General features: G+C 38.0%; 1 protein-coding gene across 1 annotated transcript in view; it reads right to left on the reverse strand.

The window, feature by feature from the left end:
- Positions 1-1,589: 1,589 nt before the first annotated feature.
- The window catches only part of C2H8orf34 (chromosome 2 C8orf34 homolog), a 170,844-nt gene continuing 154,402 nt past the window's right edge, over positions 1,590-18,031 (reverse strand). The window contains exons 13-14 of the mRNA XM_064442579.1: positions 13,858-13,966; positions 1,590-2,622 (exon numbers count right to left, since the gene is read on the reverse strand). Coding sequence (XP_064298649.1) covers positions 2,615-2,622; positions 13,858-13,966 — 117 coding nt within the window. The 3' untranslated portion in view covers positions 1,590-2,614. The remainder of the gene's footprint in view (positions 2,623-13,857; positions 13,967-18,031) is intronic.

Consider the following 18,031-nt stretch of genomic DNA (forward strand, 5'->3'; position numbering starts at 1 on the left):
ACTAACTAGAGCAGCATCAACATGAAGAACTTCCACAGCTGACTCTCAATTCAATTAGGCACCATGGAGGTAGAGTTTATTCCATAATCAATTGACAAATGGAAACTGCTTCCTGAAGCCAAAAAGGTCAAACAGAAAATGAGTAAGGCTTCCCGGAGCTCAAAGGTGAAAACAAGTTTATCACACATGCCTTCTGCATGGCCTTCCCAGCTGCTGTTTATGCTCTCCAGTCCCCTAAGCCCAGCTGCTTGTTGCCTGTTAAGCGCATCTCAGCTCCTCCTTGGAGTTCTCCTGACTTGTTACGCTTCATTGCCAGCTTGTTCGCATTCAGGGTACCAGGTGGCTGCTTCTCCTTTACAGTGCCAGTAGTGGTTGCTGGGCTGAGTGCTAGTATCAGCCAACACTGCTTGCCATACGCTTTAGAGGGAGTAGTGCCAACCAAAAGTGTTAAAAAATCATGGGAACTAAAACAAGAAAATGACATGGGATTTTCTGTATGTTTTAGGATGAAAATGAAGCAGTATTTTCCATGGGTTTGTCCTCTACCCTTCAGCTTAGAAAGTGTCCCAGAAAAATACTATTGCTCTGGCCAGTCCCAAGAACAGCCAGCTCTCAGGAGCTCAAGACTTCATAGCTTTTACAACTGGAACCACTCAAGAGTCAAGCCATCCTATCACACTTCGAGACACTTGCATACAATTCACACTTGCTAAATTATTAATCATTCTAGTGAGTGTTGGTGGTACCCACTATATCTGTAACTGAAAAGTTTTTTGCCCTCTGAAGACCAGAAGCAGGACTGATATTCTGCCTTCCTCTCTAAAGCTTGCCTTGTGTTCCTTCACGTGTAATCAAAATACAAAACCAGACCTGTCCCTGACCAAATCTCTGCACTACTCAGGCAAAATTGTCTTCCAGTTCTTAGGCATGCAAGAACTTCTAGAATTAAGATGCTGCCAAATTCTAATTTCTTTCTCAACTTGTGAGCAATCTTAGTTCCACTGAGGTCAATGAGATTTTTCCCAGGGATTAAATATGGTAATTTCACCCTGTACTGGCATGAAGCAGAAAGAATGAAGCTTAACAGATGTTTGGTGAAGCAACTTTAAGAAGAAAAAAAGGCAAACCTACTTTACACTTTTCGGTAGTGCCAAGGTAAAATATGAAATGCAGGCCACTAAGGAAGAATAAAACCCATGAAAAGGAGATATTAGTTTCACAAGAATGCTTTACTAAGCACAACTGACTAAATAGAGCATATCAGTGATAATATGCTCTGCTATATGCAAGTGGGTCTTCAAGTATATTGTAAAAACACACAGCATAATAGATTTTCTTTATTGATGAAAAATTAATGAAGCCCCTTCCTGAAATGAATTTCAAGGGACTATCCCCATGGGGTTCCAGTGTGCTAAACATTTGACATATAGGAAGTCTACACTATGATGATACATATAGCAAGCACTTGTTCACCACAGCGTTACCTTCAGTTTTACTTGCTCGTGACTAAGACAAACCATACACTCTCTGTGTATTTAGCCTATACGTGAGACAGCAAAAAAGTTCACACTATGAAACATTCATGACAGACAATTAATTTTTATTTCTTAAACAAATAGATGGTTTGTTATACTGTATTCTTTTTAATACTTGCAAGCAATTCCATTATATCATTATGTCTAAGATACAGGAACCAAGCGTACATAATTGAAGACAAAGGAAATTGAGAACACACTTGACAGAATTAACAGGTAAATGAAATCAGTAAATGCAACTGCCACATCCCTTCATTTGATGTCTGTGCAAAAGCATCTTCTAAAGTTCCAAGCACACAGCACACACCAGTTAGCTTATTTTTAAACAGCAAATTTGTTTCAGTAATCCATATGGGTAACTAATGCTTTATCATATATATATATATGAAATTCCTTTAGGTGCTTTATTTTTGCATGCATGCTCCATTTCTTATTGATATGTTCCCTTTTTAATAGAGTCTTTATTTGTTTTAAAGATCAAAGTAGATAAACTCAAGACAAAGCTATGCGGCACGGGCAACACCTGTTTCTGCTACCCACACACATACTCTTTCACTCACTCCCCCTCCTGACCTCTCTCTGCAGGTGACTATGAGTGAACAGCTAGTTCTCTGTGAGACCTGAATGGGACATACACATTGGCAGATGTGGGCGAATACTTTAATGTTTATTAATCTAAAAAAGAGTAAAGATTACAAAAATATAAGGAGTAGAAAACCTTAGACAAGTTAAAATACATAAAATCTCTAGGTAAAGTTTATTTTGGTCAGGCAGAGTTTAGTTTATCAAATGTCAATCCAAAATAACAGGGGTATAAACTAAACAAAGACATTATAGTAGCTTTATACTAAAAGGCGACAGTTACCCTTCTTTCCTAAGGCCACTGTACCACAGTAAATACTCTGATTCAGTGCATTAGAGCATCCACATATCAGAGCGGTTCCACTTATGTACTGCTGATACTAGAAAAATAACTTCATTTAAAATTATTATGTATAAACTAAAGCAAATATTCAGGTGTAGTTTTGATCACCATAATTTTGTTTTAATTAAATTGTTCTTCAATAATCCCACTGATTTCACAAACCTGTGAAATCAAACAGAGAAACACAGAAATTAGGGCTAAAATTTAATGTACACAAAAATAGGATAAAAGGGAAAAATTAATCCTTCATTGTTTGCATTTTGTAAAAGTTTTCCATAATGCTGAACTCAGTGTTAAATAAGCAACATTGATCAGTATTTTGATGGATCCTGAAACATTTTTATTTCTAAAATATTCAGAAGCACATCACAGCCTCTTTAATTACATTATTTGTTCCAGATATTCGGTGGTTTGGAGGGTTTTTCTGCTGCTTCTTTTTCAATAGTAGTAATGGATTGCAAAAAATAACTGGTGTTGCAAAAAGCATCAAACGCAATAGGTAACTGTGATGAATCAGATAAGTGGAAACAGCAATGTTTTAATTTCTGATTATGTTCAGGTTGAAAACCTTCCCCAAAGCAAAAGGGAAATTTAGCTTTTACAAATATTTACACACGCATATTGAAATAGATTGTTTCGCCAATGTTGCTGACCGTAACACAACCTGCCCACCCCAAATGTCTGTAAAAAATGTAATGCTGCAACTGGACCTATTGCATGGATCCAGTTAGAGGTTATAAACTGGAAATAAACATCACAACCACATTTAATTACATAGCTGAATGCACAAAGGTCTGTATGTTACCTCAGAAGCCTTCACCTTACCATTTTTAAACACTGAAGGAAATCAGGCACAGCAGCTTCACATGTATTCACTCCTTTTGAACATAAGAATACGCATGCCCTCTTTGGGAGATTAAAGAAACTTGGCAGGAACAAATTATTCCCATTATCTCCAGCTAATCAATTAAAATCAATTGGAAGAAGATCTTTAAGTTTCACTTTGCCAGGTAATAAGCCTGGACTTTATATCTAATACTGTACTGATATTCAACAGAGCAAGGTACACACCGTGAAAACCTCTGCATCAAAAAAAAAAAACCAAAAACCAAACACCAAACAAAAAAGAAAACCTAGGAAATCTTAGCAACAGTTCTTATCCTTTATTAACCTCATATATGTTTTTTTTGTCATTTATACTTAATCTTTAGCAACCGATTTCCTTGGAGGCCCTTCAATTTAGCAGGTATTCAAACACTGAATCTTTAAGCAACAAATTTGTCTTAAGGGGGAAAAAAGAAAAGCAAATGTATTTAAGCCTGTTTCGTTTGCAGATTCTTCTCTTGACTGTTATCCACAAAAACTTCAGGGACCATGGTCATCTTAGCTGCAGAAGGAAATGGGACGCCAGCCAGAAAATACTTTCCATGCTATCCCATGGCCATTATGGAATTCTTGACTGATGAGAAATTATATTGGCAAGATCAAATCAACTTTCAGCTGTTAAGACAGAGAAGCATCAAGGTGGAGATGCAAGAGATGAAGGATACCCTGAAGGGGTGATGGGATTCAGTGTACCTGTCTCAGTCCCCCAGAAAAGACAGCTCTCTAGCTGTCCTCTGAGGTGCCTTTGTTTCTCTCCTTATTTCAGAGAATGAATAGCTTGGGCTAGACTCTCACTTTTATATAGATGAAGGTAGAAGAGATGAGTCATACCCTGACAGGCTGATTTCTCCAATATAAAAGCAAATGACAATAATTTTAAAGTAGTTAATACAAGCAGGATGTTACCACTGACTTGGGGAAAATAAATGAAAAACTACAGCCAGTTTAAAATTTGTGAAATCACACCAGAAAGAAATACAGATAGACATTAGAATTGGGGCCCAGACTCATGACACATTTTAGAAACATTAACTGGTGATTTCTCATGGGTTTGCTGTCAGTTATCACATTTTATCATCCCACTTCGCAGATCAGGGAAATAAGACAAGGAGAAAAGAAGAGTTGCCCAGATCCTGCCGTAACGCTCACACTGGCACTACACACTGCCAAACAAGATTTAACCAAAATGAACAGAAGTCACATATCAAGGATCAACCCTCCTCTCTTCTTCCTCGCCCCCAGTCTCCCCATTCATGGATTTTCTCACTGACAGGGTCAAGAACAGTCACCGTAATTATGTCACAAAATGTCAACCTTTTCCATTACAGAGCTTTTCCTACTTGAATTTGAAATCCTTCCTCTTCATGATAAAAGAGGAATTTCTATAGTTTTGGCTCAGGATAAATCTTGGCCTTGTAAAACACGTTTACAGCAATAGGATAATAAGGAATCTTAATTTCTTTTAGAGCTTGGAGGATACAAGGCCAAAGAAAGAAAACAGATTTCTTTCATAGATCCTTTGCTTCCTGGTCATTTTTGCACCCTGGGATTACAGTCAAGCATTCTACATTTCTTCTGGCTTCTGCAGCAATCTGGCCCCTCTGCTGAATCAATCAGTCAGCTGTAGAGCCAAAAGCCTTTCAAGGCCTTATTTAATGCAAAACAATATACCTGCTTGCTGCTCCCTGGGTTTTGTACTTCATGGGGTCATTTGCATTCGAACAAATTGAGTGAAAAGTAGGTGTAGAACATGACTAGTGTGCTTTGGTAGTACTTCAGGGCTACTTCGTGCTCTTTCTAAATGACTATACAAGGCACTGGCGAAAGATGACTGGGTTTGAAAGCTGTTGAAAAAAAGCTGGGACAATTAAATGGAATAAAAAGCACACACAGGTTTATAGCAAGATCTGTAGTCTGTAGTGAAAGCATTCAGCCAGCATGGCAAACAAAGGAAGCAAGAAAGGCATAAAAGAATGAGCTCATCAGCATGATTTGGTCCCTAGCGTTTCCAGTGCTCTGCACTGTGTATGAAGGACACATTAAATGGCCAATCCCTTCCAGCTGGAAAGTCTGGACAGCAGTCCCCCAGTTGAACAGCTCATCGATATGCCCCTCTCAGGCCAGATGCAGCTCCATAGGATGACTTTGCACCTCACAATTTTCATAGGGTTACAGTCACTTGTCTTTACTAAAACCCTAGGGGTATTGCTTCACAAGCATTTTTTTGTTGAAACTCCAGCTGAAGCAGTTTCAGCTTACCACTGTCAGACTCTGCTATTCTCCATAGCTCCTCCTGATTCATGCGGCACAAACATTGGGCAGCCAAAGGGCTGAGCAATAACACAAACTGATTTTTCAATGAGATCAGTTCTCAGTTCACTGCATGCCTTCACAAAGAGCTACATTTAAGTTACCTTTCCTCAACAAGTGTTTTAGAAGAGCAAAGTCTAAAAGGGAATGGATCAATCTGATATAATCAAAACTAAATCAAGTGATATAATTAAAGCTCCTTCATCAACATACAGCAAATTAGGCTGCATTCCCATTTAAGTTACATTTCCTTACTATAATGGCTAGCTTTATTAACTGGTCATCAGCAATTAGTAAAAGCTTTATTTTATATTCTGAAATTCTTTAATATTAGAGAAGAGCTTTATTTTCCTAGAGATTTATTACTTTATTATGTCCTTTTAGACTGATCTTTTAGGAGCACAATACTAAACAACCTGTCTTTCAACATATACACTATACTTTGTGATTCAAATCGAAGTTCTTGTGTCAATATGTATAGCCTGCTATATCAATATACAGCTAGTGGAGTATTTTTATTATGGTGTAGGTAAATCAATAAATGTTTATATTCTTATTTTGGAACAAAATTCTAATAAAGCTTAGTACAGTTTTTAGTGATGAGTATAGATGATTATCTGTTGAACTCACCTCTATAACTATCCAGAGTGGTTTATGCAAGGCATAGAACTCTGCGGAATTCAAAAACTAAGGGCAGCCAATTTTTTTTCCTGAAAGCTTAGAAGTCATTGCCTCCCTTAACTTTTGCTTACAAGTGCTTAATACTCCTGGTTGCTAGGACATATAATTTAATTTCCTTCATCACAGTTTGATGAGTTGAATCTTTTTTATTTAGTATCTACCCACAGACACCAAGTCATCTCCAAGGTTCCTAGTTGAATGACTTCAGGTGAGGCAAACTCCTACCAGGGTTTCCCAAACTCAGTCGTTTTTAATCATCCTCTGAAATATCTCAAGTAATTCCAATCTTTCTTAATGGCAAGACACCAAACCCACCATTTTTTACTGATATGATGTGGAATAATTACTTTGCTATTTAACTTTTTAGGCATTCAAGGAATGGTCTACCCTTCTTTGTGACAGCATTATGCTGAGAGCTCACACTGAGATGACCTTCTATGATCATCCTAAATACATTAGGCCACTGCTTTCCAGGACAAAGCCTCATTATTCTGCAGCAGAGACAGATACATTTCTCTGGTGCCAGATATATTTCATTTGGTTCAAATATATTTCATCTGGTTATAATAAAGTGTATTTTACTGGAATGTGGCCATTATAGCAGGGGATTCATATCATTTAATAACTTCAACTTGTCCTTCCCACCAATTATCCAAACCTATCAGACCCTAATGAGCTCCATTCATCTACATCTTCCCATTAGAAACTCTAGTTTTTGATTCCTTGGTGAGCCAGCTTTTAATTTACCTAATGTGTGCCCTGATAATTCTCTATGCCATTTTTTAAATTACAGTGTCATTTTTTATTACATTAAATGTCTTTGGGAATACAAGTTTACCATAATAATGCAAGTTGCAGAAAAAGATATCCTTAGGTTTGGAAGCTGTAGTGAAAACAGCTTTCTGCACTGAAGCAAATTTTGAGGTTTTTTTTCCCTCACTGCAATGGAAAATTCCCTCCTCCTCCCAAATATTTAGTTCAATGTGAACTTTTCCAAGATGAAACCAAATATTAGTCATTAGAAATAAAGTGACATGAGCTAAATCCTTAACAGTATAAGGAGATAATGGCAGCTTAGGATTCAAGCACATCCACTAAAGAACAGGAATCTTGAGTCTACTTCCAACTTTCCCTAGCTGTATTTGAACTCTCTCCTCACTATTCAACAGTCATCTAGCTTCTGGTAGAAATAATGTCAATCTCTACTTTTGTTTCACTGTCTATAAATAATTAAATCCAAGTGGGCAAGCTTCCATGCTAGAGAATTCTTTTCTCTCATTTTCAGGCTCAAAAAGCAGTTATATGAAATGGTGCAGGTTCAGCTCTGGGTGTTACAAGACATCCAGCCAAGACCATCCAATAGGCCTGGGGAAATTCTGTTTACAGCGACAAAATTCTTACTGGTATCTCATTTCTGAAGTGCACATAGAACTGTCTCAAGCTAAATACCTAGGTAAGCCACTGGTAGGGAGAAAGAGACAACATATCTTTAACATACGTAAGTGCACACTGGAGAAATTTGGAAAATTACTCATACCCCAAGCAGACAAAAGCTTTATGACACTTCTTAGAAAGATTATGTGGGGTGGGGAGATATGGCTTTTTTTACTGCAGTTTGTATTACCACTCTTGAAATATTAAATGAAAGAAAGATACCAACAAGTTTCATGAATCTGGAATTAAAGTCTCCCAGAAATTCAACCCAGGTTCACTTTTGGGACAAAAAGGCACATATTTAAAGCGAGTTTACTATTCACCGGGAAAACTTTCCAACTACAAATATTATGTTGTTATTAACCAGACATATCATTGACTAATATGTCTGAACAACGCCTCATAACTACCTCCCCAGAGATTCAAAATCTAGTCTTGCCCTAAACTCATACCCACTGAAAGAGATGTTTCCAGTACTGCTATACTCCATCAGAGCAGAACACAAATGTAAATAGCTGAATTTGACTGACAGAAATTGAATGTGTTTGTGCTAATATCCTGAAGGTTGCAATCAACAGTTGCTGCTCTAAGCCTGATTCTGTCAAGTCTTACTCATACTGAGTAGTACCTGGCTCTAGCAAAAGGAAACTTTCACAGCAAAAACGTATTTCAGCAGTAAACTCCTCCTTATTATCAATTCTGATCAAGCAATTCTCCAAATCTTAGGAACAGTTACTTTCATAATCAAAAAAACTGCTAAGCCATGTGAATTTGCTCAGTGTAAGGAATTTTACCCATGGGCAAATATCATATGGTTTGGAGTTTTACTGGAACACAGTCTGAATTTCTTGAGTCTACGTAAAACTGTCTGTAATTCATTGGGCCTTTTTCCTCGGTGAACATCTGTGCAGAATGGGAAAATGAAAGTTTTCTTCACTACCTGTCGAAGTCATCAGCAGAGTGTCTTTGCAGAGTTTCAAGAGCAGTGCAAGAATGAATGAGGTGGAAATCCCACTTTTTCCCAGCAATCAGCTTTGATTTATCAGCAGTAGATCTTCCACCGCAAACCTTACAAAAGAGTTTGCAGATGTACAGTGGCAAAACATTTAACTTTCTTGCCACAGGTCAGTAGGTGAGAGTTCAAGCCTTGCCCCAGATCAGCCGAGCTAGAAATGAGCATCTAGTCCTCCTGTTGGCAAGCTGAAATAGAGTGAAGTGATAGTAGCCACACCACTTAGTGTGCCATTGACTACAGAAACTGACATGCCTTTAAGTGGATGAGGGCAAAGGAATGTTTATACACATAGATATATATTTAATATGGATTAACCGAATAGCAAGCTCGCTAAGAGTCTATATAATTCACCTAACAAGTATATCTGCCAAATGTAGTGACTGCAGGTAGGGATCCTCTATGTCCAAGGCTGTGAGACACAGGGAAATCTGTTGTGTGGGTTACTTCTTAAGTTAGGCACCCAGGAAAGCATACTCAGGCTTTTGGGCAGTAAATCTACACCAGGACTACAGGCAGTAGGTCAAGTTACACCAAATGACTGTGAGTTTTCAACGTTCTTGGAAGCCAGTGATGCATTTGAAATTTCCAACCAGCAGTCTTTGTAGGACCTGTTCACAAGGGAAAATTCAAGCTGACTCTTGCCAGTCCCCTGAAAGGATTAATTTCTTCTCATAAAAGCAGGCTAAGAAATGTTCTGGTGGTTGTAGATGCAGCTCTTCTGTTTCCTGCATCAGTACCCCATAGAGAAGCAAATTATTTTTGCCAGCTCAAAGAACTCCCACCAAACTGAAGTATTGTGGAAGTGGTAAATATTTTCTCTAGACCTCTTTCCAAGAACGATCTCTGTGCATCCTCTGAAAACTCTTTACAGAGAGTCGGCATACAAACTACTACAGGTAATAATTGTGAAGTGTCTTCAGAATGATAGCTGAGGAGGAAGACACATGAGGCCCTATCTACAGGCTTTCTAGTGACACTAAAATCAAAAAAGAACCACAAACCCCTGATTTTAGATCATATTGCCTTGGCCATTTTCACTTCTCTTTGCTCAGCGTGTACACAGTATCAAAGGAGAACACATCTAGCAAGCAGAAGATATTCAGTTATTGAATTACGGTAGTTCTTAAAAAAGCATGTGTTGCAAGAGCAAACAATTATACACCCATCTCTCTCTCTGACATACAGCCGTGAACTTAATTAAGCACATAGATGAAGAAGGAGAGGGTATGCTAAAAAAAAAATAAATCAATAATGCTGCTTAAAAATATTTTTCTTGCCTTCTTTAACATAACAAATCTTTTAACACGTAATCATTTATACTCTTTTATATGAGTATCCGAGTTAAAATTTTGTCATAATTGGTACGAAGCTTTAAAAATCAGACTTCCAGTTATCTTCAGATCTTGCTGATAAGGATAAATTTTTAAAATGCTGTCAGAGAGCCTGAAGGATTTTGAAAGGAAAGTCTGATTTGCAAGAGCTGAGAATGTAGATCTCATCTCCGTAAGCCAAGATGTGCACTGATGTATCTGTTTTGCAAATGATGTTTGTTGGGAGATGCTGAGATTCCAAAGTGACCCAATTCTGTTCAGCTATCACTGGCTTTGAAAATAGCCTCTTTAAACTCTTACATCTGACTACATTTGAAACTGTTACCCCCAAATTTTTTCATTTTTCTTGTAGAACACTAACCAGAAGGTATTAATTTAAAAGAACTCAAGGTGACTCACACAGCTTCTCTTTTTGCATTGCTAGTTTTCCCACTACCAAAAACTAGCTTTACACCTGGCTGCTATTATCTCAAAGTAGTCAAAGAATGTGGTAAATATTATCCACATATAATTTATTAAAAGCTGAGTCAAAGAACAGGTGTTGCTATTGCAAAGATTAATTTTGCAGCTCTTCTGCTCAAACTCATAAATTATGAACTCCTGGGCCCCCTCAACACTAAATCACACACACAACATCCACACAGATTTATTAACTTTAGGGTGAAAAATGATGTGTAATCTTGCCAGCTGCTCTGCCTACAAGCATTGGCATCAGCAAATATGCCAAGCCCCTCACAGACTCTCCACTTTACAACTGGGAGCTGGCAGCTTCTCTTTGTAAGCAGTGGCAGTTCCGCACCTTCTGCTTGCCAATGACTAGCATATAACCTCAGATGGGGATGATAACATTATCATTTTTATTTTTTATAACATTTATCATTATTAGATTTCAGATACAGAAAGTATAGCTTTGATCAAGCATTTATCTTCTACACCTTCAGTTATATTAGTAGAAACACTGAACTACTATAAAGGGTGCCGCAGTTAACTACACTGCAGTTAACTGCACAGTCAACATGGGTTCACAAAGGAAAGTCCTGTTTAACTAATTTGATATCCTTCCATGATAAGGTCATCTGCCTGGTGGATGAAGGGAAGGCAGTGGATGTAGTTCTTCTGGATTTTAGTATGACTTTTGATAATGTCCCTCACAGCATTCTTCTGTACAAGTTGTCCAACTGTGGGATGAGGGGGTTCACAGTGCACTGGGTGAAGAATTGGCTGAAGGGCAGAGCTCAAATGGTTGTAGTGCTACATCTGGCTGGCGACCAATCACCAGTGGTGTTCCTCAGGGTTCAATTCTAGGGCCGGTTCTGTTCAATATATTTATAAACAACTTGGATGCAGGAGTTAAATGTGCCACTAGCAAGTTTGCTGATGATACCAAACTGGGAGGTGCTGTTGACTCTCTTGAGGAACAAGAGGCCTTGCCAATGATCTAGGTAGATTGGAGCATTGGGTAATAATTAATGGCATGAAATTTAACAAGTCCAAATGCCAGATTCTGTACTTAGGATGGAGTAATGCTGAGCACAAGTATAAATTGGGAGAGGAGTGGCTGGAGAGCAGCCCTGAAGAATGGGATGGGGGGTGCTGGTTGGCAGCAGGCTCAATATGAGTCAGTAGTGTGTCCTGGCAGCCAAGAGGGCAAACTGCATCCTGGGGTGCATCAAACACATACAACCAGCTGGTCAAAAGAGGCGATTATCCCGCTCTGTTCAGTGTTGGTGCAGCCTCACCTTGAGTACTGTGTGCAGTTGTGGGCCTCACAATTTCAGGAAGATGTGAAGGTCCTTGAATGCGTCCAGAGGAGGGCAACAAAGCTGGTGAAAGGGCTGGAAGGAATGGCCTATGAGGAGCGGCTAAGGACTTTGGCCTTGTCTAGTCTGGAGAAAAGGAGGCTGAGGGGCAGATCTCTTCCCTCCAGTATCCAGTGATAGGACTCATGGGAATGGTTCAAAGCTGCAGCAGGGGAGGTTTAGACTGCACACTAGGAAGTATTTCTTTACCAAGAGGGTGGTCAAACACTGGAACAGGCTTCCTAGAGAGGTGGTCAATGCCCCCAGCCTATCAGCGTTTAAGAGGCATTTGGACAACACCCTTTACAACAGGCTTTAACTTTTGGTCTCAAACAATAGCTTACAGCTACTTTCTTTCCCTTTTCTACTCTTGGTGCCATCAGATCCAGGAAAAACAATTGTTATCAGTTAGGCAACTATCATCTGTACTGATCTGGTGGTAGGACTGAAACTTTTGTCTATGATTTACCGCTCTGTCACACTGGGCAGTGACAATGATCTACCAGTATCCTTGGAACCTTACAGCACAGGATCTTGGATGCTCAGAAGTCCCCACACCCATGCAATTCAGGTACAGCAGCTATAAAAGAACCATGCTGTGCATGTGATATGTCCTGAAGCACCAGTCTCCCTGATCACATAATCATCACCAGTCTATGTGTGCACAGCCAGTCCTAACAATGTTTGTGGGATTGTAAATTCGTCCCAGGAAATACAGAGGAAAATTCACATACACAGAAAAGGCAGGTACGAGGCTCTTCCTCTGAACACCTAAGGTGGGCTTCAGCCCAAAGATAATTGAAAGGTTCAGGTACAGGTCAGACTGGACTCACTGGCCTTGGACTGAAATTAGCTGGACACACAGAACTTCATTTTAACACTGTACTGGTTTTAAAAAAACAGACACATGCTCTTCAGTATCTCGCTACGTAAACTGAAATCTCATAGTCAAACCCCGGGCTAGTATGGATTTGTGAAACTGGTATACAAACAGAAAGCTTAGTTTTTTTAAGTGGCATAATTTTAAAATATATTCTGTTTATCTGGCATGATTCTTATTAATCCCTTACACTACTTTTCCATCTGTGAAGAAATTGGCTTTTTCTTATTTTAACTGTGCATGTTTAAAGCAGTTTTAGTAGAATGTATTAAGTTTTCTAAACATGCTGATTAAATAACCTGTTCTTTTCAACTATATCATGTAAAACATGTTAGGAAATAGTTTGCATATTCATCCTTGCAGACCACAAAACTACTGTGAATTAAGAAAGAAAATGCAAAACATGTAATATTTTCAGCAGGGTTATTTCCAGGTACCTTGTAGGCAGATAGAACTTGCTACAGTTTGAATGTATTGCAATTTATAGCATGTTACTTGTTGTTACTTGTTCTGCCATTTAGGTTATGATCCTGCTGACCTTTGCTTTCATTATTAGACAACTGCTTCAAAGAGTGCAGGATATTAAGGATTACTTGTGTGATTAAGAACATTTTTTTTCCATACAGAGGAATTCAAAAGAATGCAGGAAAATAGAGATAATGGAGTCATGGGCCTGAGGAGTTAGGCTCTACTTTTGAGAGCTACGGGGGGTTTTTTGTGGGTTTTTTTTTGGTGGTCAATATGAATTTATTAAACAGAGCAACTATTTCAACTTCATGCTACTTCTCTGGAGCAGCTACTTTAACACATCAGGACAAATTGTTTCACTTAGCTAAGTAAACTCTGGTCTGTGATCATTTTTTCATTGTTCAGTGACTGTAGGAAAGCTTATGTAAATCATTCCTATAAAGTTCAGCCTTCAAATAAATGAGGAATTGGTACTTATGTCATGCCTCCTGTGAGCAGGCATGACATCTTCACAGGATAAGAAGATATGAAAAAGAGAAGTTAAAAAGTTTGAGGGTTTTTGACATATTATCTGGTCCTAACAAATATACTTACATTTGTCTTGGTCAGCTTCCACTCCTTCACTTTCTGTGTCACTCGGCAATATCCAAGGTTGATGAGCAAGCTGAAGCTGTTGTAAGAATTCATCCTGCCACAAACAGATCTATTTTAGATAAAATGACAGAGAATGGTTCTATATAAATGCAGACTGTAGCAAACACTCTAGCCTCAATTACCTAGAGAGAAGGAAGACTTTAATAAAAAAAAACCTTGCTGCAAAATAAAACCAAAACGTAGAGGATATGTAGGCTCCCTAGGATTTTTTTAAATTTAATTCTTATTTATTTACCTATTCTGTACCAAAAAAAGAGAAAAACCTCTCTCCAGCTATCTATCTACTACAGCCACAGATATATACATACTCATCTTAGAAACGCAGCAACACAGAACAAAATCTTAATGCAGATATTCCATCTATCCCTGCAGGTTTTGGACTATGCCTAGACATCATGTATGATTTACTTAAGTAAGGCTTTGATTTGTCAGAACTTTCACTGTCTCCACCTAGTAAGCACAAGGACCTCAAACTTGATTTAGAATCTACGGTTTTATTGGAGAAGGAGAAAGCCTAGGAAGGAAAAATACTACGGAAGCTTTTGTCTCCAAGATACCATAAAACTCTAAGCATCAAAATATGAATGTTTTATACAGTTAAAAATCCATGCACAGCTGAATATATGCTTTTAAAAATGTTTTACAACTGCCTCATTTTTTATATAATGTATATATGTATGTATAAAAAAATATTTTTCCATACACACACATATATGTATGTGAGCACGTACACACACAAACATATAAAACACTGATGGATTCTTTTGCAGTATTCAAGGTGAGAGATGAGACTGGAATGCATAGTTTTATTTTCAAAAGCAGTTCCAACATGCAAGTCTAGTCTCTAAAAAGAGAACTTAAACATTGGCCAGATATCATAAAATTACTGGCCAGATTCTTATAAGTACCTGGAGAAAAAAAAAAAAAAAGAGAAAATAGACCTATCTTCTTTTACACCAGCTGAAAACCAGAATCTACCTATTCAAAGTTAAATTGTATTGCACAGCGCTACAGCATAATTTTTATTGTTAGGCTATCTGGTTTAAAAAACAGAAACCAGGCTTGTTTAAAACAGTTCTGGGAGTCTGAAGGCTGTTCGGCCAATATCTAACTCACTGGAGTAAGTGATTAATTCTGTTAGTAATGTGTAAAAAATGCACAGACTGCTGCAATGGCCCAACACTAAACTCAGGCAGGAGCTCCAGGCCTTACATGTATTGACATTTCAAACGTGCTCAGTGTTCAGGAAGGTTGCTTACTACAGCACTGAACTGGGCAATGTGTTTTGGTTCACAGAACAGGATTCTTGCAGCAGGGGCGAGTGGCTCTCACACTGGTCAGCATACTTTTTAACCTTGCAAAAACACAGAGCAAACAACTGAGCGCCAGGCAGCAGAATGGAATGGAATTATCTGACCGAAAAGAGAGTCGTCATCACATCAAGTTATGCCTTGTACTCCAGTAAGTAGGAGGAAAAGTTGTGTTAATCAATGCTATATTCAAATAAGCTGAAATTTACTGCTGTTAATAATGAAAGACCAATAAAGATTACTGAATATCACTTTAAACTAGCTGGATAAATAAAGTGCTTGTAAAGTTCCAAGTGTTCAGAAAATGTGATGGCAAACAAGGGAGTCAGTAGTATTTTCATCTCAACAGCTATTGATAACTATCACAGAATTGTGTCACTTTAATGGAACCCATCCTAAAGAGATAAGCAGGATTCAACATTCCTTTGTCAATTTATACAAAACACCAAAGGATAAGGTAAACGCGTAAAAGTATCTCTGCCAAAGGATTTGCACCCTGATTTATTAGTTTTATAGAGATAATAAAACTATTTCTCCAGGTAGCATTTCTTTGCTATAATTCAATTCAACCTTGAACAGAGCTGATAATAAAACATACCTGTTAGAACTTCATAATATTATGTGTGCCAAGAGACAGAAACTCGTCCACAAAATCTCAGATCATTTTAAGTCTTGAGCATTAAAAAACCCCAAAACATTCTTCACAGCTGATATGTTAAGTACTTGCTAAATTATTTAAGATTTGTGCTACAAGATTAAACCACCCTGAGCTACAGCATGAACTTCACTAAAACTTAAGAACTACTCTGAGTTGTATTTATCAGTAATATTTTTGTATTTTAGACTTGTTATGTTACTCTGAAACACCTTACAAACTAGGAAGCATACATAAGGCATTGAGAGATATGTTAAAATTCCTGATAAACAAGTGTCAGCACACAGTGTAAACCCAGGCAGATTCTGAATTCTTTAATTCAAGCTCCTTATGGTCAAACATGCTCCTGGTAGCCAGTAATCACATCGTTTTCACTGAGTTATTCTCATCAAATATGTATCAACTGTGTACTGGTTAATTCCATTAACACCACCTAAAAGTAAGGAAGCAGAATTATTTGCAAAATCTCATCATAGTATCTTCTACAGGACTGGCAATATAATCACAGTGTATTCACATCTAGCAGAAATTCCCAGTTCACAACATAAGGCTAAGAAGAATAAAGGCAATTTCCCTTCTTTTATTTTACTGTTTTTATACAGGAAGAGGATACAAAACCTACAAAGAAAGTTGCAAAATAATTTACAGTATCAGCTTCAAGTTTTATACGTTTGTGATCTGTAAAAGTACAAAGACAGACAGAACTCTGTTGTTGTTCTCCTACCCCAGGCCACCTTTGACTTTTTAAGATTTGTCTCCATTGTCCGAGAGAAGCTGTGACACAAGAAAATGAAATAACATGGCCACAAATAGGGGGTCATCTCTAACACAGCAAAAAATGTCACTGAACAGAGATACTTCCTGGGTATGTTCTGTCTAAACCCACTTATCTAAGTGACCAGGAACGTCAGTGAGCAAAGATAGCTTAAAAGAGCTCCCAAAGCTTCTAGTGTAACACTCCAAAGATGGGGCTGGGAGCAGCAGATTGGCCAGACCTCCATCAGCTACTTTCTAACATCCAAGGGCCTTTACATCTTGGCAGAGAAAGGTCTTCAGTATGAACATGTCCTCTTAGCAGTTTTCCCCTTGGAAGCAGAGCTAGTCCCAAGATGAGTTTCCATTCAGTCTAAGGTCACTTGTGCATGTCAGGAAAGGATAAATAGGGTTTGAGCTGGGTCACTAGCAGCCAACATACTATTGTACCCAGTGAGCAAAGAGAAAGAATTTGTCACTTCTAGAAGGGATTATAACAGAGGATAAGATCCTGCATAAAGATGCTGAGATTTAACACCAGCTTTACAGTGGGCTGGCTAGAAGAAACTGGACATGCTATTCTAACTGTAAAACAGGGTAATAATATTGCTCATTTCTTAAAGTTCTTGAGACACATATACATATATTAAAAGTATAACAGGACACTTATTGTAAGAGCTATCAGCAAAACTTGGGATTTGGCAAACAGAAGTAACAAGTCACAGGAAATGAAATGGGACTCATGGTTATTATCACTATAACTACAGAAAGGCTGTGGAAGAAAGCATTTTTAATTGCCTGCCTTGTTATAGGAAAGATCAGAAGTGATGGACAGACTGGATGTCCCTTGGTAGAGATGCAGTGCTCATTACATGGAGTCTATACAATAATTCTAGTTGGCATCACATGACTATGTATCAGTTAAGAACAGGACTGCTTAAAAAGAAAGAAAAAGAGTGAAGTGTTTAGTGGCAAACAATGAAATGCTTAATTTCTTCTGAACATTTTAGTTAAAAATGAATTTCAATTCTCATTTACTGGTATGTGAGAAAATTCCAACCCACAAACACACCCACCCTTCAAAACAGGAGAAAAAGTGGTTTTGTTTGTCAAAGAAGAGTTTTGTTAAAATTACTTTTTTTTTTTTCCATGGAAAACTTCTGGTTTGAAAATATATCAACTGTCAGTAATGATACTTTCAATAGAACTGTAGTCACCTTCTGTCCTCATGTCTTTAAGTTGGATATCCAATTCTAGGTGAAGAAGTAGCTTGAGTGATGGGATTAGTGCATTGCCATTCAAACGCCAAATTGAGGATTTTTTTCACCACCAAATTTAAGTAAGATTTCCTCCCCAGATTCTTTAGTTTTAGGTATCTGTGCCTCATTTCCTTTCT

The sequence above is a fragment of the Phalacrocorax carbo genome, chromosome 2 (assembly GCF_963921805.1).
Source record: "Phalacrocorax carbo chromosome 2, bPhaCar2.1, whole genome shotgun sequence".
NCBI classification, from domain to species: Eukaryota; Metazoa; Chordata; class Aves; order Suliformes; family Phalacrocoracidae; genus Phalacrocorax; species Phalacrocorax carbo.